The sequence below is a fragment of the Salvelinus fontinalis genome, chromosome 42, assembly GCF_029448725.1.
Source record: "Salvelinus fontinalis isolate EN_2023a chromosome 42, ASM2944872v1, whole genome shotgun sequence".
NCBI classification, from domain to species: Eukaryota; Metazoa; Chordata; class Actinopteri; order Salmoniformes; family Salmonidae; genus Salvelinus; species Salvelinus fontinalis.
Genome location: NC_074706.1, coordinates 12,815,606 through 12,841,977, shown reverse-complemented (window position 1 = coordinate 12,841,977; position 26,372 = coordinate 12,815,606). Strand labels below are relative to the sequence as shown.

The following is a 26,372-nucleotide window of genomic DNA, read 5'->3' as shown; positions in this document are numbered from 1 at the left end:
AAGTAGTGTCCTAACTAAGGAAGAGGTTGTCATTTGGGATGCAACAACAGACATTGTATCATACTTATATGTTATTATGACTCTCGTCTAGTATATTCTACTTGAGTCAGGCAAAAAATAGTTTTCATTAGATTCGATGGCTTTACAGGATCAAATCCTAAAATGTTGCAGTATGCAGACATGGGGTCATTTCCACCATACACCAACAACTCTGACTTGTAATACCAGTGCGTGACTCTATAACACATTGTATGAAGCGGTGGGATTCACAGTCACACACTACCTAGCTTTAGATAGCGTCCTGCAATACGTGTAGGTACTTGATACATGGCAGAAGAACAAAAGCACAGAAAAAGGTCCCACAATATATATATATATATATATATACTTTAAATGGTCTACTGAATTGCTAGTTTGATATAATTTAGTCATACACAATTTACACAGAGACGCTGATAAATTAAATCACTGTTTAATTCCCTGTTTAATTAAGTTGTCCGATGGTAATCAAAGTCAACGCGGAATTAAAATGGAAGAAAAACCTAACATGTCAATCAAGTTAAAGTTTTCCTCCCCTCTAATACAAACTGAATTTTTAAATTCTGCACACAGTTGCCTGCACCACACTGAGTCAGAAATGAACAGAGAGAGAGACCAGACTGAAAGATGGAGAGAGGGACAGAGTGCGTGGGAAAGAGGATGGGAGAGAGAAGACAGAGGGGTAGTTGAGAGAGAAGACAGAGAGAATGAGAGAGAACAAGCGAAAGATGGAGAAAGAGCGAGAGCATCTTGATTCAACAGCGTCATCAAATCTAAATGAGTATTGTCACGCTCTAGATGCTATACAGAACAATGAGACAGGCAGAGACAGGCACTGAGCTCTCCCTTCTCTCAGGGACAAAGACAGCTAGTCTAGGAGGGTGACATGGACAGACCAAACGTAGTCACAGAAAAGACAGACATTTTGTGAAGATACAGTATTTAGTTTCTATATTCAGCTGAGTTCCATGACAAAAAGAAAGACACTTTCTTTGGTTAGGTCATCTTTAAAGAAAGGGGGATACCTAGTCAGTTGTACAACTGAATGTATTCAACTGAGATCTGTCTTCCACATTTAACCCAACTGAATCAGAGAGGTGCGGGCGGCTGCCATAATCGACATCCACATCTTCAGTGCCCAGGGAATTAACTGCCTTGCTCAGGGGCAGAACGACATATTTTTACCTTGTCAGCTCGGGGATTTGTTTTCCACATTTAATAAAATTTGATTTGATTTGATTTGCTCCAGCAACCTTTTAGTTACTGGCCCAACGCTCTAACCACTAGGCTACCTGCCGTCCTTTTAATCTAAGGTTGTGTGATGAGCAAGCATGAGCAAGCATCACCCTTAATTGGCAGAATATTCACATGTTTGCCAACCAATAAATCTCACTCTCAAAGACAATCAAGCTCACCCACTCTCCCAAACTGGACATAAAGAACAAAATGAGACAGGCAGGCAGCACGCACACACACACAACTCACCTCTCACAGAAGGTATGGAGGCAGGGCAGCACTTTGGGGTTGTCGTAGCGGTCCAGGCATATGCTGCAGATCAGGAACTGCTTGTCGATCTGTCGCACCACAGGGCTGGAGATGCTACTGGAGCCTTCACTGGCCATCCTAATACTCTGTCATAAAGTTCCCTCTTCCTCTCACCCTGCACCCTACAGAGAGAGGGGGGTTAGAGGGGTTCACACACACATTAGCACTGATGCCCATGCTAAGACTTGGACATAGAGGGAAGTGAGTTTAGGAGGTATGCACACACACACATACAAAAGTGTCCAAAATGTTGTTCGCTTTTTCAACCAGTATGCATTCACACACACACACACACACACACACACACACACACACACACACACACACACACACACACACACACACACACACACACACACACACACACACACACACACACACACACACACACACACACACACACACACACACACACACACACACACACACACACACACACGGCCAAAGAGAGAGATCAAAGGCAAATTCACATACACACAAATCAGCTACAAAGAGAAAAAAAGGTCAAAAAGAGGACACACACACGTCAGCGGCTGTCTTCCTCCCATCCTGTCCCTCACTGAGACAGGAAATGCCAAACACACAAATTACAGTTCTGTCACAGGCTGAAGAGACAAACAAATCTCAACATTGTCCACATACCAGTATGTATATGAACAACACAGGGTCCAAGTATTAATGTATTATCTTAAATAATATTTCCCACAATATGGCCTATAAGCCTAAGGACATAACCAACACACACAATGGCATTATGAGATTGTACTGCTTAGTAGTAGTCATCAAGAAGTCTATAAAATAAATCACCCTCAAACGCATGGAACAAGACCTAAGAAGTTAGCTGCTCACTCAATGACTTACATAACGAGAGCATACAGATTCACTACCAACCAAATGAAATCCACTCAAGTGTGCTAGCCTTTTAGTATTTTCGCTAAATCACAGTCCTTTCAAATGAGACACAGATGCTATAGCTTTGGCTGCTTGGGGAACAGATCTGATCCCCAGGGGCTGGTCCCAGACCTGTTTGTGTTTGTGCCGCCTTGCCAACTCCTATGGTCATTGTCATGCCAAAAGCATCTGTAGATTGTGGACCAGGCTAACATGACCCATGGCTGTTAGGGGCAAAAGACCCAGGTAGGAGGTCAATCTCATGCCATGGCACCAGCTGAATAACAGCAGTAGAGCCAACAACTGGGGACCAAGCAATTCTGGCTATGGCTACTAGCCACAGAAGGTGTCACGTTCCTGACCTATTTATGTTAGTTGTTATGTGTGTTAGTTGGTCAGGACGTGAGGTTGGGTGGGCATTCTATGTTTTCTGTTTCTGTGTTGGTTTTGGGTTACCTGGTATGGCTCTTAATTAGAGGCAGGTGTTTGGCGTTCCTCTAATTAAGAGTCATATTTAGGTAGGCGTTGTCACAGTGTTCGTTGTGGGTGATTGTCTTCCGTGTCAGTATGTATGTTCGTGCCACACGGGACTGTAGCGTTTGTTTGTTTCGTTTCGTTTCGATGTCGTCTGTTTCCTGTACGTGAGTTTATGTTTAGTTATGTAAGTTTATGTTCAGGTTTCGTTCTACGTCGTTTTCTTATTTTGTAAGTTTGTTAAAGTGTTTGTTTTCGTGTTGCCATCTTCATCGTTGTTATAAATAAAAAAATGGCTTATTTCCCGCAAGCTGCGTTTTGGTCTGAAGATCCTTCTCTCCTCACCTCATCCGAGGATGAGGAGAGCACCAGCCGTTACAGAATCACCCACCACGCTAAGACCAAGCGGCAAGGGAAAAATAAACGGAGTAAGGGACAGGAGAAAAACAAGGATTTCTGGACATGGGAGCAGATAATGAATGGAGAAGGTCCCTGGGCTAAGGCAGGAGAAAATCGCCGTTCTCAGGAAGAGAGGGAGGCAGCTAAAGCCCAGGAGCGGTGGTTTGAGGAGGCAGCAAGGAGACGTGGCTGGAAGCTCGAAAAGCCATGGGAGCAGCTGGAGGCACTGGGGAGTGCAGAGGCTACCGGAGAGAGGAACCGGAGCTATGAGGGAACGCGTCTGGCACGGAAGCCCGAAAAGCCCGTAAGTAATTCCCAAAAATTTCTTGGGGGGGGGCTAGGAGGTAGTGGGCCAAGGGCAGGTAGGAGACCTGGGCCCACTTCCCAGGCTTACCGTGGAGAGCGGGAGTACGGGCAGGCGCCGTGTTACGCAGTAGAGCGCACGGTGTCTCCTGTACGAGTGCATAGCCCAGTGCGGGTTATTCCACCTCCCCGCACTGGGAGGGCTAGATTGGGTATTGAGCCAGGTGTCATGAGGCCGGCTCAACGCGTCTGGTCTCCAGTGGGTCTCGTCGGGCCGGCATACATGGCACCTGCCTTACGCATGGTTTCCCCGGTTCGCCTACATAGGCCGGTGCGGGTTATTCCACCTCCCCGCGCTGGTCGGGCAACCGGGAGCATTCAACCAGGTAAGGTTGGGCAGGCTCAATGCTCAAGAGTGCCAGTATGTCTCCACGGTCCGGTATTTCCGGCACCACCTCCCCGCCCCAGCCTAGTACCTACAGTGTCTACACTACGCACTAGGCTACCAGTGCGTATCCTGAGCCCTGTTCCTCCTCCACGCACTCTCCCTGTAGTGCGTGTATCTAGCCCGGTGCCTCCAGTTCCGGCCCCACGCACTAAGCTCCCAGTGCGTCTCCAGAGCCCTGTACAAACTGTATCTTCTCCCCCTACTAATCCTGATGTGCTTGTCCTCAGCCCGGCGTCACCAGTGCCGGTACCACGCATCAGTTATAGAGTGGGCTTTGAGAATACAGTGTGCCCTGTCCCTGCTCCCCGCACTAGTAGGTAGGTGCTTATCCTTAGCCCGGTGCCTCCAGTTCCGGCACCACGCACCAGGTCTACAGTGCACCGTATCCGGCCAGAGCCATCCGTCTCCCCAGCGCCATCTGAGCCATCCGTCTCCCCAGCGCCATCTGAGCCATCCGTCTCCCCAGCGCCATCTGAGCCATCCGTCTCCCCAGCGCCATCTGAGCCATCCGTCTCCCCAGCACCGTCTGAGCCATCCGTCTGCCAGGAGCCTGCAAAGCCGCCCGTCTGCCATGAGCCTGCAAAGCCGCCCGTCTGCCATGAGCCTACAGAGCCGTCAGCCAGACAGGAGCCGCTAGAGCCGTCAGCCAGACAGGAGCCGCTAGAGCCGTCAGCCAGACAGGATCTGCCAGAGCCGCCAACCAGACAGGATCTGCCAGAGCCGCCAACCAGACAGGATCTGCCAGAGCCGCCAACCAGACAGGATCTGCCAGAGCCGCCAACCAGACAGGATCTGCCAGAGCCGCCAACCAGACAGGATCTGCCAGAGCCGCCAGCGAGCCATGAGCAGCCAGAGCCGTCAGAGCGCCATGAGCAGCCAGAGCCGTCAGAGCGCCATGAGCAGCCAGAGCCGTCAGAGCGTCATGAGCGTCGAGAGCCGTCAGCCTGCCATGAGCGTCGAGAGCCGTCAGCCTGCCATGAGCGTCGAGAGCCGTCAGCCTGCCATGAGCGTCGAGAGCCGTCAGCCTGCCATGAGCGTCGAGAGCCGTCAGCCTGCCATGAGCGTCGAGAGCCGTCAGCCTGCCATGAGCGTCAGGAGCCGTCAGCCTGCCATGAGCGTCGAGAGCCGTCAGCCAGCCATGAGCGTCGAGATTCGTCAGTCAGCCATGAGCTGCCCTTCAGCCTGAAAAGGCTAGATACCCAGAACTGCCCATCAGTCCAGAGCTGTCTCTCTGTCCGGAGCTGCCTTTCAGTCCGGAGTTGCCCCTCTATCCTGATCTCCCTCTCTATCTTCATCTACCTCTATATTCTTATCTATCCCTCTGTCTTGATTTATCTCTCTGTCCCGGTGTTGTCCTTATTAGGTATGTTATTAAGAGGATTTTGTGGGGGAAAAAAGAGGGTGGACATTCTTGGAGGGAGGAAGCTAGGATGGATTATGGTGGGGTGGGAACCGCGCCCGGAGCCTGAGCCACCACCGTGGTTAGATGCCCACCCAGACCCTCCCCTAGACTTTGTGCTGGTGCGTCCGGAGTTCGCACCTTGTGGGGGGGGTAATGTCACGTTCCTGACCTATTTATGTTAGTTGTTATGTGTGTTAGTTGGTCAGGACGTGAGGTTGGGTGGGCATTCTATGTTTTCTGTTTCTGTGTTGGTTTTGGGTTACCTGGTATGGCTCTTAATTAGAGGCAGGTGTTTGGCGTTCCTCTAATTAAGAGTCATATTTAGGTAGGCGTTGTCACAGTGTTCGTTGTGGGTGATTGTCTTCCGTGTCAGTATGTATGTTCGTGCCACACGGGACTGTAGCGTTTGTTTGTTTCGTTTCGTTTCGATGTCGTCTGTTTCCTGTACGTGAGTTTATGTTTAGTTATGTAAGTTTATGTTCAGGTTTCGTTCTACGTCGTTTTCTTATTTTGTAAGTTTGTTAAAGTGTTTGTTTTCGTGTTGCCATCTTCATCGTTGTTATAAATAAAAAGATGGCTTATTTCCCGCAAGCTGCGTTTTGGTCTGAAGATCCTTCTCTCCTCACCTCATCCGAGGATGAGGAGAGCACCAGCCGTTACAGAAGGGAAGAACGTCCCCAAAAAGGAGAGAAATAAAATAAATATCCTCTGTGGTTTTGGGGCCTTGGCCCTTGTCAGTAGTCTTCAAGGCTGAAACTTGCCAGGAGCCCCAGGCCTAGACTGGCCACCTGGCATCCCTACCTAGGATTGAGAAACCAAGTTGGGGCTCGGTTTTAAGAGAGATGGGAGTCCTGGATGACCTCAAAATAGATTTGAGGAGAGTTGCTATTTCATGCCGCCAAGCTTTTCGCTATGGCTTCAGTGCTATACTAGGTGGATGTTTCCAGAAAAAGCACTGAGTGATAAATAGTTGATAACAAAGTGAAAGCAAAGCAGTACATGTACAGTATAAGCTTAGTGCAGCTACAGTGACATCCCTGAGGACAGAGTTGAGTGCTGAGCCATAGGAAAAGTAAAGTACAATATACAGTTTAATATAGGCAAAAATAGTAGGCCTCAGATTCACGGGATTCCTCTAACACGGGTGTGCTTCATATCAATACATTTACAAGCTGATACTGGGCAATTCAACTCCAGTAGAGTATAGTTCAGTACAGTACAGTACAATATACTGTACAATAATGTATTGTACAGTACTCTGGATAGCACAGTGAGAAGAGCACAATCTTGTGAAACGTGTCTATGATAGGTTCAAATTTGGTCCAGTTCGGTCCGTCTTTGGACCTTAACAACAAGGCCAGGGTGGACTGACCAAATTTAAACTAATTTTCAACGTCCATGGATGTCCAGTGTCGATCGGTGCTCAGAGGGTGAGGATGCTGGTTAAAGTAAATAGAAAGAGAGGGGGCTCATGGGTAGGTGTCAGTAAGAGCTGGGAGAGGTGACATTAACTGGAGAGAGAGCGAAGGGTTTGGTAGGGTTTTCCAGACTGTTTTAACACTCTTGCTTTGACCACCAGACAACAGAAAGAGAAATAAAACAGTTATGAGCTGAGCATAACAGTATGCCAGTGGAAGGGAGGACAGTAGCAGGTGACCCAACTGTGGTTTGTAACTACTATAATTTCTCATTGTAGCCAATTCAGTTAAAGTAATTCCAGTATTGATTTTTGGTTAATTCCGTTACCAATTTGGTAACAGAATTACGAGTTTTAATCACTTAATAATTCATAAACAAAATGGACATTAGTAAAATCACTATAACTAAACTTTCATTATTCTCCATCCTCATGAGGGAGAGAAATGAGAAAATACAGTGGGGAAAACAAGTATTGTGATTTTCTGGAATTTTGTTTTAGATTCCGTCTCTCACAGTTGAAGTGTACCTATGATAAAAATTACAGACCTCTACATGCTTTGTAAGTAGGAAAACCTGCAAAATCGCCAGTGTATCAAATACTTGTTCTCCCCACTGTATCTTAAAGATATGTGGGGTTTTGGTAACAGAATTACAAGGGACAAGGCAATATTTCTTAAACTTCCGGAAGGTAAAGAATTTCTCCAAAACAAAATATTGGTGTTGGCAGGGATCTTTACGTCAACATTCTCGTGTTTCGATGCATTTCTGATACCTTCTAAGACTTTCTGGTAGATGTTCTCTCTAATCGCTTTTCCATCTGTTTATCCAGAAATCTAAGCCTTAACTTGTGCCTTATTTTTAAGATGGAATTTTTTTTTAAAATGTTTCTATGCCCCCCCCCCCCCCAAGAAAAAAATATATATGCTCCTATGAACCTCATGTTGATATCAAACTATGGGTCCTTTTCGATAGAAATCCATTACTGTATTCTGCCCTACCAATCAAAAGAGCAGTAACTGCTCAGAGTGAAACTGAGAAAAATTCAAAGTTGTTTTATTGTACAGCCAAATTAAATGTAGGCCGATAATTGGTTCTGTTGTCTTACTATGAGTTTACTTTTTCTTCATATTGATCCTGACCTCTGTTATGACCTTTTACCCTAGACGGCAGTTACATAGTTACATACATTGTCGTATAGTTTGATACTTGTATCAGTGAAGAACAATATATAATATCAAGGGAAACAGTAGACACTGCATCCCAAAGCTCAGTGAAACCAAGTTAAAAGGCAGCAACTGATGGTTTCACTGTAACTTTTTTTGCAGTTACTGCAAACATGACCCCCCTCCCATTTCCTCCATAACACTACACAATGGAGGCATGATATTTGTCCACGTAATAAAGCATGTACTTAAAAGGATCGGTGTCCCTAAACCGGGACGGTTGTTGCTCAATATGCGATAATGTGACTAGAAAACATTTCCAGGACATAGACATGTCATATATGGGCAGAAAGCTTAAAATTCTTGTTAATCTAACTGCAGTGTCCAATTTACAGTAGCTATTACATTTTTAAAAAAAGACCATGCTATTGTTTGAGGATAGTGCAAAACAACAAAACACCATCACGGCAACTGGTTTGATACATTCACCTCTAAAGTTAAATAATGTACTTACATTCAGTAATCTTGCTCTAATTTGTCATCCTGAGGGTCCCAGAGATAAAATGTAGTGTAGTTTTGTTTGAAAAAATAATACAAATAAAGGAACTGGGTTCTACAGTTTGACCCCACTGCTGTCACTGGCTCCACACCCACCCCGCCCGGCCATCTAGATGTGTCTTTTCTGTAGGGAAGCTAACGATCCATCATGTATGACATTCCTGGGAGTGTGTAAACTTAAATTTGTATTACCATAGCATTTTTGTGTGTTCTCTATAGTTTTAAATTGACCAATTCAGCACATTTGGGCAAACTCCTGGCAAACTTGGTGCAAAATGTTGTGTAGTGAGGTAATTCTTCACTGGATCAGTCTGAAACTTTGCACATACACTGCTGCCATCTTGTAGACATAATCTAAATTACATCAAGGCTCCTATGTTAATGTATGGCCGTTCTCTTGCATTTCAAAGATGATACAAAAATGAAAATAGAAAACGCATGTTTTGTGTGTGTATTATCTTTCACCAGATCTAATGTGTTATATTCTCCAACATTAATTTCCCATTTCCACAAACTCCAAAGTGTTTCCTTTCAAATGGTATCAAGAATATGCATATCCTTGCATATCCTTTCGGTATGTCATTTTAGGTGAACATTTTAAAAAGGGTCAGATCCTTAAAAGGATTTATTAATGTATAAAAGATGTCAACTCATTTTTTGACCAAATGTGGAGTTACTGCTCTTTTGTTTGGTATGGCAGTATTATAGACTCAGTGGACAGTTTATTAGGTATACCCCCCCCCCCGTTAACAAAAATGGTTCGCTCCTACAGACAGTGAGTCACATGCCCGTGGCTTGCTATATAAAGCAGGCAGACAGGCATTGAGACATTCAGTTACTGTTCGACAACATAACAATGGGCAAAACGAGTGACCGTAGCAACCTTGAACGTGGTATGATCATCGATTTGGTGTAAGCAGCATGAGTCCATGGCCCCATCCTGCCTGGTGTCAACGGTACAGGTTGGTGGCGTAATGGAGTGGGAAATGTTTTCCTGGCACACATTATGTCTCTTAATACCAATTGAGCAACGTTTTCATGCCCCGAAGAATCCAGGTTGTTCTGGAGGCAAAGGGGGGTCCGACCTAGTACTAGATAAACTGGCCACTGAGTGTATGCATGCTTTAATTTGACATACTCCTATGAACTTCACATGTTGGTGTTCATGGGTCCTTTTCGATGGAAATACCCTACTGTATTATATGCATGTATATGTTGTTGCTGTTTTTTGAAGAATCAAATTTCTTCCTTTATTAATAAAGTTCATTAAATTAAATTAATGTAATGCAGCTACCACCCCCATAGGACTTTATATTGTCAACGTGCAGTTTGTCATTTTCTCTTAGACTGTCATCATGAATCATCAGATTCATATGTGCCAGTCATAAGGATAGTAGTTTCTTACCACAGTCAGTAAAAGCATAATTTTTCTGACATGTTGCAAGGCTGGCTAGAGGATAGGGGACACTTGTCAGACAAGACTCAGTGTGAGCAGAGTGAGCAAAGCATGTGGGTCAGCTAGCTAGCGGTCTCAGGATGTATTTAAGTCAGGCAAAGAAACAGGACGCCTCTGCCGCTTGTAGAAAAAGACCCTGAGGGAGACTCTCCTTCCCTTGCTGATGTCTCGTATAGTATGTGCCAGAAAATAGCTTGACAGGAAAAAGACCATTGCCATAGCTACCAGGATGGAGACCCTTTGGTTTAACCCTTTCCGTATAGTTTGTTTAAATCTTAAATGCTGACTACTCGACAGTACACAGCAGAAGTCAAGTCATTCATAGTGTCTGTCGCTAGCTTATCTAAGCTACAATATTTACATAACTTTGGTTGTGCGGCCACTGAAGCTTAGTGGGTTTTAGCCAAATTGGTGAATTGATGTAAAAAAAAAAAAGAGAAAAAAAAGTGATTTGAGGTCAAATCAAGCTAGATTTATCTGGAAAGCTTTATCTGGAAAGACATCATTACACAATCCTTTTCACTTCCTGGGTCAACGAAGGGTTAACTCTCCACACGTGGGATCTTTAAGAGAATGACAATCTGGTTCATGGTGTATTGAGATACCACCGAATATTTATGACACCATAACACTCAAACATAAAGAAAGAAAGGCGGACACTCTTATATGCTCCCAACAATTGAATAGTAAACCTAATAACCAATGTTTTGGCAACGCAGTGCCTTCTTCAGGGTTACATAATGAATGCTTGAACCAGGTTATGTAGGAATATTTTTGGGTGTGCGTCAGCTCATGCTTTTTATCATAACACTCAATATCTCAAGGGAATCTAATAAAATACACTATACTGTTGATCACAATTTTTACATTGAAAAAGCTACCGGTATATGCAAACACAAACCCAGCGCAACGAAAGCCTTGTCAATCAAATAGACGATTTGATGAATCAAAATCCAGCTCCTTCCCTGATTTATCAATTCCATGAAATGTCGCTGCATATCTAGGTGGATTTGCAGCACATGAAAGTGACTATGAAACTATTCCACACATCCTTCTCTCAGACGCAGACACAGCACAGCCACAACAGAGACACGCAGACACAACAAGGGCACAATAACTCAGACACAACAGACAAAGGACACAACGAAGACAACACCAAACAACATACAGGACACATACAAAGCTCCTGTCGTCTCACAAAGGGAGGTCTCGCTGTTACATCATCTTTATGTAAGGCAGCTTGAAATGCAACTAAATAAATCCTGCTTGATTAGTCCATCAACATACCACTAGCAGAGTCTCATAGGCAAAATATGACTGACAGGCATTTCTGTTGAAGATGTCCAATTATCTTCACCAATCAGAGAAGCCGAGTGCAACTTACATGAAAAAAACATATTTGTTAATGTCCTTAAGTTCTGTAGATATCAGCATTAACAATGACCCTATTTGAAAATGCCCAATGTTAATCAATCAAATCAATAAACAAAACCACAAATCCATTACTCAAGCACATAGAGTGCGTCCCCCGACTATATGACGACATTGCAAAGGCACTATATGAATCACTCTAAAATCCCTATCCCAAACACAGTCACAGCATCTGTGAAGCAATCAACAGGCGTCACCGCCAAGCCGATATAGTCAGTGACACTGTCACCCACCCAGTGCTACCCGTGCCAACATAAGACTGTGCCACCATGCCATTTAGCCACCACGTTCTGCAGGAGCCCTACCATCGCCGAGTCATCCTCTGAGTAAAACGCAGCGCATGCTTCTGCCCTCTAAAGACGCTCCTGTCCAGGTAGCAGAGAAATTACGAGCTGCTTAAAGAGCTGCTAAACTTGAAAAGAGATGACGGCACATATCAAGAGGAGGGAGAGTGAGAGAGGAGGATTAACTGCGAGAGCCAACAGTGTGGACCTATGTCTGGACTCGTAGCCAATCAATGTCTTACATCTCTTCCCCTCTCCCTCCCTCCGTTGCTTTCCTCCCTCCCTCTGTCGCTTTTCCTTTTTCCCCTCACCCTCTTTCTGTCTCCCTCCCCTGTTTCCCACTCACCCTCTATACCCCTCACACTCCCCCTCCCCCTCTCCCCATCCCTCCCTCTCTCTCTCAAGTTAATGCTGGCTCACTGCAGAAGAGCTGGCAAAGGATCCTGGGAACGGGATGCAGCAGCGTCAGTAAGCAGCAGGGAGCGGATTGGCTGGCATCTTGAAGAGCGACCAATGAGACGGGGAGCAGCCGGCGTGGGTCAGCTCGGCAACCAATGAGGCGGAAACTAACATGGTCAAAGGGAGCAGCAGCGTGCGTGTGTATACACATATTGCTGACTCACTGCACAGGCATCGAGCGGAGAGGGTAGAGAGAGTAATGCTAGGGCAAAAACCAAAACGTGCACCCCTTGGGGTCCTGAGGACCGAGTTTGGGTAACACTGGACGAGAGAGAGAGACGGAGAAGCAGTGTGCTGCCAGTCGGCCTAGATCAAAAAGGCAGCCTCAATTGCACAATGCATGCACACACAAATAGACACACACACATAGATAAACACGAACGCAGACTGTGACTCGCAGACACAGCCGGACACACACACACACACACATGCATGCAAATGTCAACATTAAACAGCGACAGCGGGGAATTAAGGTCAACACCAACTCGCTACGTAGTACGATCATTAGAAATGACAAGACACTTCATCTGATCACAAAATAACTAAGATATGGCAAAGCTGCTGGCTTCTGTCTAGATAACATAGCCTATAGCATTTTACAGTGAAGAACTACAAAATATTGAGAAGGCATCCAGAAACATGACAGTATGCACGTGACAATTCAAGCCTTCTGCATAGACTTGGGCTGCATCCCATTCTCTATTATAGTCCCTAAGGTCCCTGTTCAAAAGGAGTGCACGACTGTATGTAGAGAATAGGATGCCATTTGGGACACACCGCCCTCTGTGCTCTTGCGTAATGAAACACCAGGTTTCATCTCACTCCCCACTTAGTTCATTATTAGGGTGACACTGTCACCTCATTGAGCAGGTCCTTATGTACTATGATTAAAAAGTAATTGGAATTCCACTAGCCTGGTCCTTGTCATGCCAAGGAGGGGCATGATGGTACAAACAGACTGGTACTCGGGCAAGAATTGCCCTCTTATCTTTAGTATGTTTCGATAGCATGAAACCGATAGGGAGATAAAAAGGAGACACAGTAGGAAGAGTGTAGATGGGGATTGAAGCCTGGTCTCCAGTGAGGAGGCATGTCCTGGCCAGGAGTGTTACCCACTTGACCACGGCTCTGGACAGTACTGCATGATCACCAGGATGCTTGGGAGGCTCGTAGACGTCTAGAGAAATTAGAATCAGGTCATGTGTGATGGATGGATGGACGGACTGGGAAGGCTTTTATCAAAGTGAATTGCGTGAGCTGTACCAATAAGGGCACTTGTACAAGCGCAGATCCAATTCATTGCCCGCAAATTTCAAGTTGAGATGCATCACACCAAGAAACCCCGTCTCCTTTCCAAGAAGTGCAGACAGAAGTGTTTTCCGGTACCATTATGCTGCTGCACATTCTTATACCTTAATGCCGCCCGAAAACAGAGCATACGCAAAGACAAAACAGGGTGGGAAAGAAAGAAAACAATCCGCAAAAAAAGACACTGCATTCAACGAAAGGATTCTCCTCTGCGGAGGCACTACTTTTGACCAGGGCCCAACTCAACACATTAGTAACCCAAATGCGCATGCATCTCTCTCTCTCTCTCTCTCTCTCTCTCTCTCTCTCTCTCTCTCTCTCTCTCTCTCTCTCTCTCTCTCTCTCTCTCTCTCTCTCTCTCTCTCTCTCTCTCTCTCTCTCTCTCTCTCTCTCTCTCTCTCTCTCTCTCTCTCTCTCTCTCTCTCTCTCTCTCTCTCTCTCTCTCTCTCTCTCTCTCTCTCTCTCTCTCTCTCTCTCTCTCTCTCTCTCTCTCTCTCTCTCTCTCTCTCTCTCTCTCTCTCTCTCTCTCTCACATCAACCCATCCAGAGGGAGGTGTGCGTGACTGTTGGCATCTGTAGACGCCCCCTACCCCACCACCCTCACCCCTCTGGACACAAAGACACAAAAAATGGCAAACTTGTGTTTTTGCCTCTCAGATCAAGGATATGTGGTACAGTAGGCTTATGACGGCCTCTCAACTTCTCAAATGTAACACACACCAGGTCAGATATATTACTTATACTGCCAATAAAGGCCAAAACCCTATTTGAATATTTTATAAAGTCTTCATTTTTTCCTTCTTTCAAATAATATCAGATCTGACACGATTGGAAAAATGTGAAAGATGTTCAGTTTCAATCTATCCAATGTTGTTTGACCTATTTTTTAAAAGTCAATGTGTTTGACCCACAATACCTAAGGGAAGGGAAGAAGTAGTATTGGACCACAGCCCAAGCTCCAAAATCAACTCCTCATATATATATACCACTCACTCATCTCAATGGAAAGCAGTGTATGTGTGCAGCCCTGTCTGGCGTAATATGGCCCAATGTCAATACTCAGCCCCGACACTCCCTCTCTCGCTCCATCTCTCTCTGGGAACAACAAACTGCTTTGTCATGCTATCACAACGGTGACGCCGGCGACATTTTCTAAACGGAAACCAGTGTGAATGAAATCACTAGTAGCATTAGCATCATGCTAACACACCAACTAACTGTCTGAGACCGCATACAGACATATGGCTTGGTTTTCAGTGAGTGGAGGGATTCTTTTCAGAACTGTAGACAGTGTGTGTTAGAAGAGGCCCAGTGTTCCAAAGGGGAATCCTAACAGGTTTTTATTGCTTGGGTTTACTAGCAGTGCCAAATACTGAGCACACACACAAACACGCATGCAGGCACAAACAAACACTCATGCACAGAACACACACACACACTTCACCTGGCTGGGGTACATATTATCCACGGCTAGACTGGACCACGCAAACAATGAACATAAATGGACACACCCGCCCAATTGCTGTGCACTTTGTTACCCGAGCAACGACCGGGGCCCCCGCATTGTAATTGGGCTCTGAAATCACCATAATGTCAAAGGACATTATGGACTTAATGGCTGACATTTAAAGTCCTCCTACGTTATAGGGTGCATCCCAAATGGCACCCTATTCCCTACATAGTGTAATACCTTTAACCAGGGCCCATGGGGTCAAAAGTTGTGCAACCATAGGAAATTGGGTGTCATTTGTGTTGGGTTAAATAACATCCATTTCTGTGAGTATTCATTTGATTTAAGATTAGTCTTCGTTAACTGGGGAATACAAGTCTTGTTCAATGGAAGGCAACAAAGCTAAATTATAGCATTGGTCTATCATTAAATGGACAATGAGAATGACAACGGTCCATGAAGACTACAACAATCCTGAAACGTTGGCACTGCTGTAGATCAACAACTAGCACAAAGCACTTATCATTCAGATGAATTGGGCAGGATAGTGATGCAATTACAAAACACAATTAGAAATTACCTATCATTAGCACAAGACCACTTATCAGAGCAATTAGAGCATATGAATCTAACCAACATAGCAGGTCTTTTTCATTATATTGAATTATTCTAGCCAGTTTCCATTTAGCCAGTTTGTGAGGCAGATGCAATCTTTGAGGCATCTACCACTATTATCAGTGACTATAGAATCCACAGCGCCGAATAGCATTTGTAATCATTCCTTAGAAGTGCAATCTGCAGTTGCTACATTCATTTTGGGATTCATAAATTAATGATATGTACCCATTGATTCTTGAAGAAGACAACTAAATATGTACACAATGCCTTCGGAAAGTATTCAGACACCTTGACTTTTTCCACATTTTGTTACGTTACAGCCTTATTGTTTGTTACGTTACAGCCGTTACAGCCTAAAATTGTTTCTTTTAAATGATCCTCAGCAATCTGTACACAATACCCCATAATGACAAAGCAAAAACAGGTTTTTACACATTTTTGCAACTGTAATTCAAAACAAAAAACAGAAATACCTTATTTACATAAGTTTTCAGACCCTTTGCTATGAGATTTGAAATTGAGCTCAGGTGCATCCTGTTTCCATTGATCATCCTTGAGATGTTTCTACAACTTGATTGGAGTCCACCTGTGGTAAATTCAATGGATTGGACATTATTTGGAAAGGCACACACCTATCTATATAAGATCCCACAGTTGACAGTGCATGTCAGAGCAAAAACCAAGCCTTGAGGTCGAAGGAATTGTCCGTAGAGCTCCGAGACAGGATTGTGGTCGAGGCACAGATCTTATGGAGGCCACTGTGTCCGCAAGAACACAGTGGCCTCCATCATTCGTAAATGGAAGAAGTTTGGAACCACCAAGACTATTCCTAGAGCTGGCCGCCCGGCCAAACTGAGCAATCAGGGGAGAAAGGCCTTGGTCAGGGAGGTGACCAAGAACCCGATGGTCACTCTGACAGACCTATAGAGTTCCTTTGTGGAGATGGGGGAACCTTCCAGAAAGGCAATCTTTATGGTACTGGCCAGATGGAAGCCACTCCTCAGTAAATGCACATGACAGCCCACTTGGAGTTGGTAAAAAGGCACCTAAAGACTCTCTGGTCTGATGAAACCAAGATGAAACTCTTTATCCTGAATGCCAAGCGACAAGTCTGGAGGAAACCTGGCACCATCCCTACGGTGAAGCATGGTGGTGGCAGCATTTTCAGCAGCAGGGAATGTGAGACTAGTCAGGATCAAGGCAAAGATGAACGGAGCAAAGTACAGAGAGATCCTTGATGAAAACCTGCTCCATAGCGCTCAGGACTTCAGACTGGGACATTGGTTCACCTTCCAACAGGACAACAACACTAAGCACACTGCCAAGACAATGCAGGAGTGGCTTCGGGACAAGTCTCTGAATGTCCTTGAATGGCCCAGCCAGAACTCGGACTTGAATCCGATCGAACATCTCTGGAGAGACCTGAAAATTGCTGTGCAGCGACGCTCCCTGTCCAACCTGACAGAGCTTGAGAGGATCTGCAGAGAAGAATGGGAGAAACTCCCCAAATACAGGTGTGCCAAATGTGTAGCGTCATACCCAAGAAGACTCAAGGCTGTAATCGCTGCCAAAAGGTGCTTCAACAAGGTAAAGGGTCTGAATACTTAAGTAAATGTAATATCAGTTTATTTGTTTTTATAAATTTACAAACATTTATAAAAAACAGTTTTTGCTTTGTCATTATGGGGTATTGTGTGTAGATTGATGAGGGAAAAAATTATTTTATACATTTTTAGAAAAAGGCTGTAACGTCACAAAATGTGGAAAAGGTCAAGGGGTCTGAATACTTTCCGAAGGCACTGTGCATTCAATATAACTTAACCTCATGAGCTTGGTTCAACTGTCGTATCCCCTTCAGAACCCAAAATAAAAGCTTGTTTTACGCCAATGTGTGTAAACGAAATAAATGTAAACAAACACTGCATAGCGTCAAAACATGGTTAAAACTATACTTTTGATATCACGGCTGGTCAGTCCTTGCATCCATAGTTTTGTTTATGAATTTGAGAGTGATTACATTTCTCCTGCCCCATCCCTCAGCTTTTTAATCGAAATTGGCAGGGAGTATGCTTAGTAATTGTTTCACTGCTGATTGTCCCTTTAAATCTATTATGTTGAAATTGTTGCTTAAATTGTTAGGATAATCCTCATCTGGGCTATCTATACCTTGATGTTTTCATCTCAATCCCTCTCTGTTGAGAGGGATTTGTCGGTTCAATGTGTGTTTACTGTTGGAAAGGGTGCGTTGAGTCCCCCACCCCAGCTCTGTGCATGGACACACACACACACACACAAATCTAAAGCATCCACTGGGCCCATACATTAGGGATGGGATGATGAGGGATTATGGAGATATAGGGAAGAGGAAGGGGGATGGTAGAGTATCTCATCCTCCCACCCCCACTGCCCTCAAGTATACCACCATCTCCCACCCACAGCTATAGAAAAATGCTTTGGTCATTGCGGTTCAAACCAAAAGGCATCCTGATGTTATTAGATGTTGTTACGTAATGCCACGGCAGCCATTTTTTGTGCCTGCTGGGCAACGTTGACCCATAGCAGTTCAGGGAATGTTCTGAATGCTCAATATACTGCATCTCTTCTCCCACTCCCTGGCAGTCAGAGAACTATAGCTATATACCGGTATGCATGCTTTACTGAGAAGAATACTCTAACATTGCCTACTGTTCTTTGTACTCAATGTCGAACATTATTTTTCCCCTTTGCTGGCTGTGTATACGGGTGAAGGCCTGTCTTTTGTCCATGACAATAACATGGGAAAAAGAGGATGTGCTTCAGAATGGTACTCCTTCAGTGGCTCACACTCACTCTGTGCATCTAGCGACAGCACTGTCTGAGGATAGCAGATATGGTAACGGGAAGCATCAGTGTGTGTGTGTGTGTGTGTGTGTGTGTGTGTGTGTGTGTGTGTGTGTGTGTGTGTGTGTGTGTGTGTGTGTGTGTGTGTGTGTGTGTGTGTGTGTGTGTGTGTGTGTGTGTGTGTGTGCGTGTATGTGTGTTCCAGTGAACTTAAATTAGGGCCTGCAACTGTGCTAGCGTCAGGGCAACAGAAAACGTGGACTTTGCACATCTGTCAACCAGAGTCAGATACACTTCCCAGTTCAGCCCTCACTGACCAAGTCAGCCATACGACGAAATACACTGCATCTGTGAGACTGAGAAGCAGTACTGTTAAAGGATCACTTTACTGAAAAACTGTCTTTTGGCATTTTGTTAATTAGTCCACTGTTAATACTACCCCCCAAAACAGTGCACGCCAGCAGTAAAAGTTTTCAAGATAGAGCACGTTCAGTACAGAGCATAAAATGTGATGGGTTTTGCATAGTTTCATGTTTTTGACGCAAACTCAATCACAAATGTGTTAGCTAAATGCAAATAGAAAGGGTAAACGTTTCAGAGCTAACATGAACACAGTATAATCCACTTGGCTCAATATCAACCATCAGAATATCAGAAAGACATAAAGAAAACAGTTCATGGAACAATAAGGGAAATAGGAAATATCATTTCATGAGATGAAATACAAAGCAGACCTCAACAAAATAGTTCATTAATTCCCAAATATACTCCAAGCAAGATGAACTCCCATGAAATTGTGAAATAATCATTAAAATAGCATATTCAATTCCAATTATACTCTGGATGGAATATGATTGTATCGCATCATAACCCAATGAAGATTTCAGGGCTTGACTTGTTACAGAGCCCCACACCCATTGTAGCCCATAGCTGCCCACAACTGTCTGCATGATGAACAGTGAACCAGTGTAACCGCCAGATATCAAGTTTCATCACCACAGCAATCAATACATAGGCCGTGTCCCAAATGGCACTCTTCCCAAATATAGTGCACTAGTTTTGACCAGGGCCCATATGGCTCTGGGCAAAAGTAATGCACTATATAGGGACTATGGTGCCCTTTGGGATACACAAACACTCTCACAGCCCTCCTCCTATCAATGTATCATCAGTGTCTGGTTTCCTCGCATGGGCGTTAGTCTACAGCCTGACCCTGCTGATGAAACTCAACACACACACGCACGCACACACACACACAATGGGAGAACAACTGCAAGTGACAAACAAAAATACTGTAGACGAATGCACACACACATGTACACACAGTAAAATCTAAGTTCAACATTCAGCCACCACACCATCGCTCATTGTGTTGTGATAGGATGTTCTTATTCAAGAAAATGATTCCAGTAATATTTCAAGAGATATGAGGAAATGAGGAAGTCTACTATGGATCTTTCCCTTGACATTGTATGTGTCGAGTCAACTCATCATCTCTGACTGTTTGTGCTAGAGGGGCAGACCTACAGAGACACACACTTAGTGACATTACATGTAGACTTCACACACACTCACCCAACTATCACCCCAAAGGAGACATCACACAGATAATACAACTGCCTCCCTTCTTCATTTCTCTCTGTCAATGTCCCTCCCCCCCCTCTCTCCATCTCTCTTTATTCCCTTTCTCCATCTCACTCTCTTTCCATCCTCCCTTCTCCAAACCCAGAAAACACCACTTACTTGAACTCCATGTCTGTTCTGTTTCTATCTCCTCTCTTCCCGCTCGGTATGTGAGAACGTCCACACACATCTCCCTGTCACATAAACCCTCTCATCTCTGTGTGTATGAGTGGCTGGAGATGTTACAATAAAGCAAACAGACTGACAGAAAAGCCACCAGCTGAGCGCAGACGGGGGTGGGGGGGGCGCTGTCAGGGGAGAGGCACTGACCAATCACAGAGCTCAGTGAGGCTTGGGGGCAACCACACGTGTGGGCCAGAGGCGTCAAAGGCAGAAAACAACAGACTTCACAAGTTAAGGAGGGAGAGAGGAAGGGATGTGTAAAAAGAGGAGAGGAGAGCGGGAAACAAACAGGACATGCTGTCGATTTGAATGTCATGTTTTAGAAGAGCATGTTTTGCATAAAGGGCTGATATTTGTATTTACAATGGTGTTCGTGTTTTATACTCAATCTCCGGGTGAAAATGATAGTCAAGCTATTTATTTCAGTTCTATTCAATCCAAGGTAAAAGCACTATGATACCGTACATAATACATGCATTTTCGTAAGATGTAGAACCAGTATGGGAACCTATTTCACATAAATGTATGTTTTATAGTACAGTACTGAATGAATCAGGCACCTTTAACTGGTTTAAACTTCAGGACTCCTACATAAAGTCCCTGATGAGGAGTGGGGGTAAAAACATCATTCCCCATTAGCCCTCAAAACCAAACAAGCGGTCGTTGAGTTCTCCCCCATTACGGTTTCATGGTCTTGTCCACACCTCTGATGGTTGGCAAACCATTCACTAACCAGAGATTAGTATTTTTATTATGGGGGTTTATGCATAGATTGGTGAGGGGAAAAAACGATGGAATCCATTTTAGAATAAGGCTGTAACGTAACAAAATGTGGAAAAAGTCACGGGTCTATGGAGACAGAGGCCTACTATGACCTATTAGCATCACCATCACATTGCCATAACCAGGACAAACCTACAATAACACACACAGTTACAATGTTTACCCCATTTTTATTTTATTTGTCAGGGACCATGCACAAGAACTGTATTTCATCAGATGTAGCCAAATAGCTCATTTCTATCTGTGGCCCTGGGAAAACATAAAACATCATGACATCACAGAATACAGCGTACAATGTGTACTTAAGCACACTGGGACAAAGTGTACTTGGTTGACTCAACAGAGGTGTGTATACAGCCTAGCTAGCCTCTGTGTTGATAGATAGTAGAAGGGATTCTTTACAGAAGACAAACACACACTTACTGGGATACAACAGCAAGTGTGAAAGATAGAAATAGTTGGTGTCTGGAGTGTATCTCAATCGTCTAAATATAGCTTCCTCTCCTCATCTCCTTTCCTTCATCTACACTGACATGAAATGACTAGGCGGGCAAAAGCGAAATCTGGGTGGACATTCACCACATTGATTGGAAATTAGTACAAAGTAAGGGCAGGAAACAAGGAGAGGAATCCACAGACTGAGACCAACCCCTAGAATCACCCTTCACATACAAAAAATAATCAAAATTTTAACCTCAACCATGATGTGGATGGAACATTATCTGATCAGGATTCAGTGGTTAGGAGCCACTTCAATGTATGCACGCTCACATATGTTGGCCTCAGCGGAAGATGAGATAAGGGAGTTGGTCTAAATCTGCTTGGAGAGAGAGAGAAACAGAGGCTCCGTCCCAAATGACACCCTATTCCCTATATAGTGCACTACTTTTGACCAGAGCCCATTTGGGGCACAGGCAGAGAGCTTACATGCTATTTCATGCTTGGATTGGCTGCAAGATGAGAGCCTTGGAACTACTGTACGCATACACAGACCTAGACACGTAGAGACAGACAGACAGAAAAACGCACACACAGGCAAGCAAACACACACACACGATTATCCTAGGTAAAGCATTGCGGGCAGGCAGCGCTCATCCATTTATACAACTATCTTCTTCGCTAAGACAACTCATTAGTCCATGAACGTTTCCTAAATCTACTCTATTGGTTCTCTGAATGTAATCAATTACGAGCCATCTTTTCAGGGTACATTAACCCATTTCCTTTTCAGAGGAGCACGCCACTTTACACCATAACATTATGGGTGCCATGGAAACAAGCTATTCTCTGTATGTGTGTGTGTGTGCGCATGTATGTACGTATGTATGTATGCACGTATGTATGTAATACAGTATAGAGGGTAGTAGGCCACCCGTGAATGACATGCTGATATGTCTCCAGCACCACCATATTAAAATGTACTTTAACCTCTCCAATGTGTGTGTGTGTGTCACTCATAATACACTGCATCACAAACAGCAAGAGAACTCTCCAGTGTTATACCTCCAGCATCTACATCATGCTCTCGGGGTGAAGTTTCACCAAGCTACAGATCTAGGATCAGCTTCCCCTCCCCCAATCCTTACATTAATCATTACTGTGCGAAATGCAAAACTGACCCTAGACAACCATCTCTTTTGTTGTTGTGAAGGTGTGTGTGGGAGAATTTCTCTACAATGGTGGATTTCATGCATTGATTTATGAGCTCATTCTCCTTTTGTGAGTCATTGACATCCCCTACTGGTATGAGTGGGAAATACACTTGTTGTGAGTCGGTATTTGCGCGTGTGAGTCTGTGTGTGTGTGTGTCTGATTTATAAGTGTGTGTGTGTGTTGCAACCAATTACCTCCAGCTAGTCACCCTGCACATTGACAAGCCCCAGCCAGAACCAGCCTGGCTTCCAGCAGCAACCATTGCCATCGACCCACATCCCCACACGGGTCACCAAATGTCAAAGGACACCAGTGTTGTAAGCCTTTAGGGCCCAGAGGCTGTGTCCAAACTGGATAAGTCAATACGTGGTCAACTGTCCAGTAGCCGAGCCACTACAAACAATCAATACTGCCATGTTTGGGAGGCAAGGCTATATTGCCACGCATGGTTTGAGCAACATGTATGAAAAATAGTGATATCCACTGCATGCAATAGAGAGATTAACCTAGACACTAAGTCTTATCGACCTCTCCAATGTGTGTGTGTGTGTCACTTTTAGATCTGATGAGTGGATAATGTGAATAAGCAATATGTCATTTAGCTAACCAGAAGGCTATGCAGCGCTACTGCAACTTTCTTATACCCATCCGATCCTTAAAATCTACGAGGGCCCAAACAAAGGAGTGAACCGCATAGTGACTGGTACCTTCCTCCTGACTATATACACGTAGAGGTGTTTATCAATACATTTCTGGAGGGAGCCGCCAGGGTTGCAAATGTTTTGTTCCAGCCCAGTACTATCTCAATTCACACCTTTCAACTCAACTAATCCCCATGCTCTCGATGAAGTTAATTAGGTGTGTTAATACTAGGAAATAACAAAAACCTGCACCCCCTGGGTATTACCACTCTTAATCCTAACCTTAACCATTATTGGAGAAAAAGTTCAACTGACCCTAGATCAGTGTCTAAGGGCAACTTCTCCCGACTCCTGAAATGACAAAACACTGCATATACAATCTCCCCAAAATACAATATATGTAGGCCATGAGAAGAGCATAACAATCTCTCAGGTCCAGCTCTGGGGCTGCACTGCACTGGTGCAGTAGTGGAGGAACGCACATCCGGGCTAACATACTGTGGCACCCGTCCCACGCTACTTCCTGTTTCTGAGAAATAGTCACTGCATTGATGAGCCACTGATGACACAGGGAGGACTTTGCCACAGTCTGGTGGGTAGCCATCCAAGACAAAAAGATGGGGAGAGAGGGGGGTTAGAGGGAGAAAGACAGCGAGAGAGTGGATACCCACTAATTGTTAGAATCCAGAAAAGAGCCATTCAATTCTACAACCAGCTGAAAGGAAGCGATTCCCAAACCTTCCATAACAAAGCCCTCACCTAGAGAGAGATGCACCTAGAGAAAAGTCCCCTCAGCAAGCTGGTCCTGGGGCTCTGTTCACAAACAAACAGACCCCACAGAGCCCCAGGACAGCAACACAATTAGACCCAACCAAATCATGAAAAAATTACTTGACACATTGGAAAGAACTAACCAAAAAACAAAGCAAACAGGAATGATATTTGTCCCTAAACAGAGAGTACACAGTGGCAGAATACCTGACTACTGTGACTGACCCTAAACAGAGAGTACACAGTGGCAGAATACCTGACTACTGTGACTGACCCTAAACAGAGAGTACACAGTGGCAGAATTCCTGACTACTGTGACTGACCCAAACTTAAGGAAAGCTTTGACTATGTACGTACAGACTCAGTGAGCATAGCCTTGCTATTGAGAGAAGCTGCCGTAGGCAGACCTGGCTATGGAAACTGAGCTGCACTTCCTAACCTCCTGCCAAATGTATGACCATATTGGAGACACATATTTCCCTCAGATTACACAGACCTACAAAGAATATGAAAACAAATCCAATTTTGATAAACTCCCATATCTATTAGGTGAAATATCACAGTGTGCCATCACAGCAGTAATATTTGTGACCTGTTGCCACAAGAGAAGGGCAACCAGTGGAGCACAAACACCATTGTAAATACAACCTATATTTATCTGTCTATTTATGTTTCCCTTTCTTACTTCAAATATTTGCACATTGTTACAACACTGTACATAGCCAGTAATATAACATTTGAAATGTCTATTCTTTTGAAACGTAATGTTCACTGTTTATGTGATGTTCACTGACTATTTTTTTTCACTTTTGTTTGTTATCTATTCCACTTGCTTTGGCAATGTAAACGTGTTTCCCATGCCAATAAATCCCTTTTGAATTGAGAGAGAGGCAGAGTAAGAGAGATGGAAAGAGAGAGAGAGATGAAAAGAGAGAGAGAGAGTGGTGTTTATGTAATAAGACATTACAGTGTGTTCACTGACACGTTCTCTTTAGAGGAACTGGGGGGTCTGAGGAAATGGAATGTACTGAATGACTGTATGAAGCCGTGGCTGAGGCAACGTTATTGATTATTGAAGACTACTGGAGCATACCAAAGTACAGGATGAATGCAAGAATGCCTGGATTGCTTACAAACTTCACGAATGAGTCTAAATGAAAGAAAACAGCAAATTAGATAGTAGTACGTGCAACCACAGACATACCATCTTATCCAGCAACCGACAATGACCGAGTAGTGAAATAAGTAAGCTGAAGCAATCACATTTTATGGCCATTGCAAGTAAAACGATTCAACAAAAACAAGGCGTACAAAAAAAGTATAACCTAAAATGCTTACATAGCATTAATCCAGCGCAGGCCTACGTACTCCAGTCCTGTCCTGGGGCTGTTATGGATCAAGCATCTCAGAGTAGGAGTGCTGATTTATTAAATATATTATCTATATTAAATCAAACAAGACGGCATATGACACGCATTGCTTTCTTGTGCTGATAAAGCAAGTGATGAGAGTAACTGAAACAATGAAACAACATTTCAACATATAGTCACTGAAACAATCTTCGGACAATAACGCATGTGTCCCACGCATGCGCTCTAGACTACATGCATCGTTTGATAAAACGAATTGCAATCATTTACAATAACGCACCAAACAACGAACACATTGAACAGATCTCAGAGTACCCCTCCAGGAATAACCTGAGAAATACTCACGTTTTGTCAGTCAGTATGCTCAGGGCAATATTTACGAGAGAGGAGCAAAAACTGTGCGCCCTCTGCCTTCTCTGTCAATTTCAGTGGAAATTAAGCAGTGGGTTGAATCTAAACTGCAGCATTAAAGACATATCTGATCTGACAAAAAAGCGAGGCAGGGAGGCAATGCCAGCGGAATACACACATGAATTAACCCAATCAGCTTTAAAACGCTATCAATATTCATTGGATGGTCACAGCAGATGTACAAAAATAAACGAGCTATATTTCATTCATTATTCAAGTGCATGCTGCTTTTGTGATTATTTTTGGGGGGTGACAGGGTGGGGAATTTACTGTTTTGTTTGTTTGTTTTCTATTTTATTTTAACATACACATATTTATATGATCAATGTTATATACACAACCAGTCAAAAGTTTTAGAACAGCTACTCATTCAAGGGTTTTTCTTTATTTTTACTATTTTCTACATTGTAGAATAATAGTGAATACATCAAAACTATGAAATACCGCATTTAGTAACCCAAAAAGTTTTA

The 26,372-nt window shown here is 44.0% G+C and overlaps 1 protein-coding gene across 6 annotated transcripts in view; it reads right to left on the bottom strand.

Moving 5' to 3' along the window:
- The window catches only part of LOC129841346 (tripartite motif-containing protein 2-like), a 54,388-nt gene extending 28,477 nt beyond the window's left edge, over nt 1–25,911 (bottom strand). For 3 of the 6 annotated variants that reach the window (XR_008757307.1, XM_055909578.1, XM_055909581.1), the window contains exons 1-2: nt 20,211–20,348; nt 1,525–1,706 (exon numbers count right to left, since the gene is read on the bottom strand). Coding sequence is in view for 4 of the 6 variants with exons in the window: in XM_055909578.1 (XP_055765553.1) it covers nt 1,525–1,661 (137 nt within the window). In the remaining 2 variants the exon portion in view is untranslated. Of the gene's footprint in view, nt 1–1,524; nt 1,707–11,833; nt 12,075–20,210; nt 20,350–25,836 lie in introns of those variants that run through there. The other 3 variants (XR_008757306.1, XM_055909580.1, XM_055909579.1) reach the window with 3 other exon arrangements.
- Between the last annotated feature and the right edge of the window lie 461 nt (nt 25,912–26,372).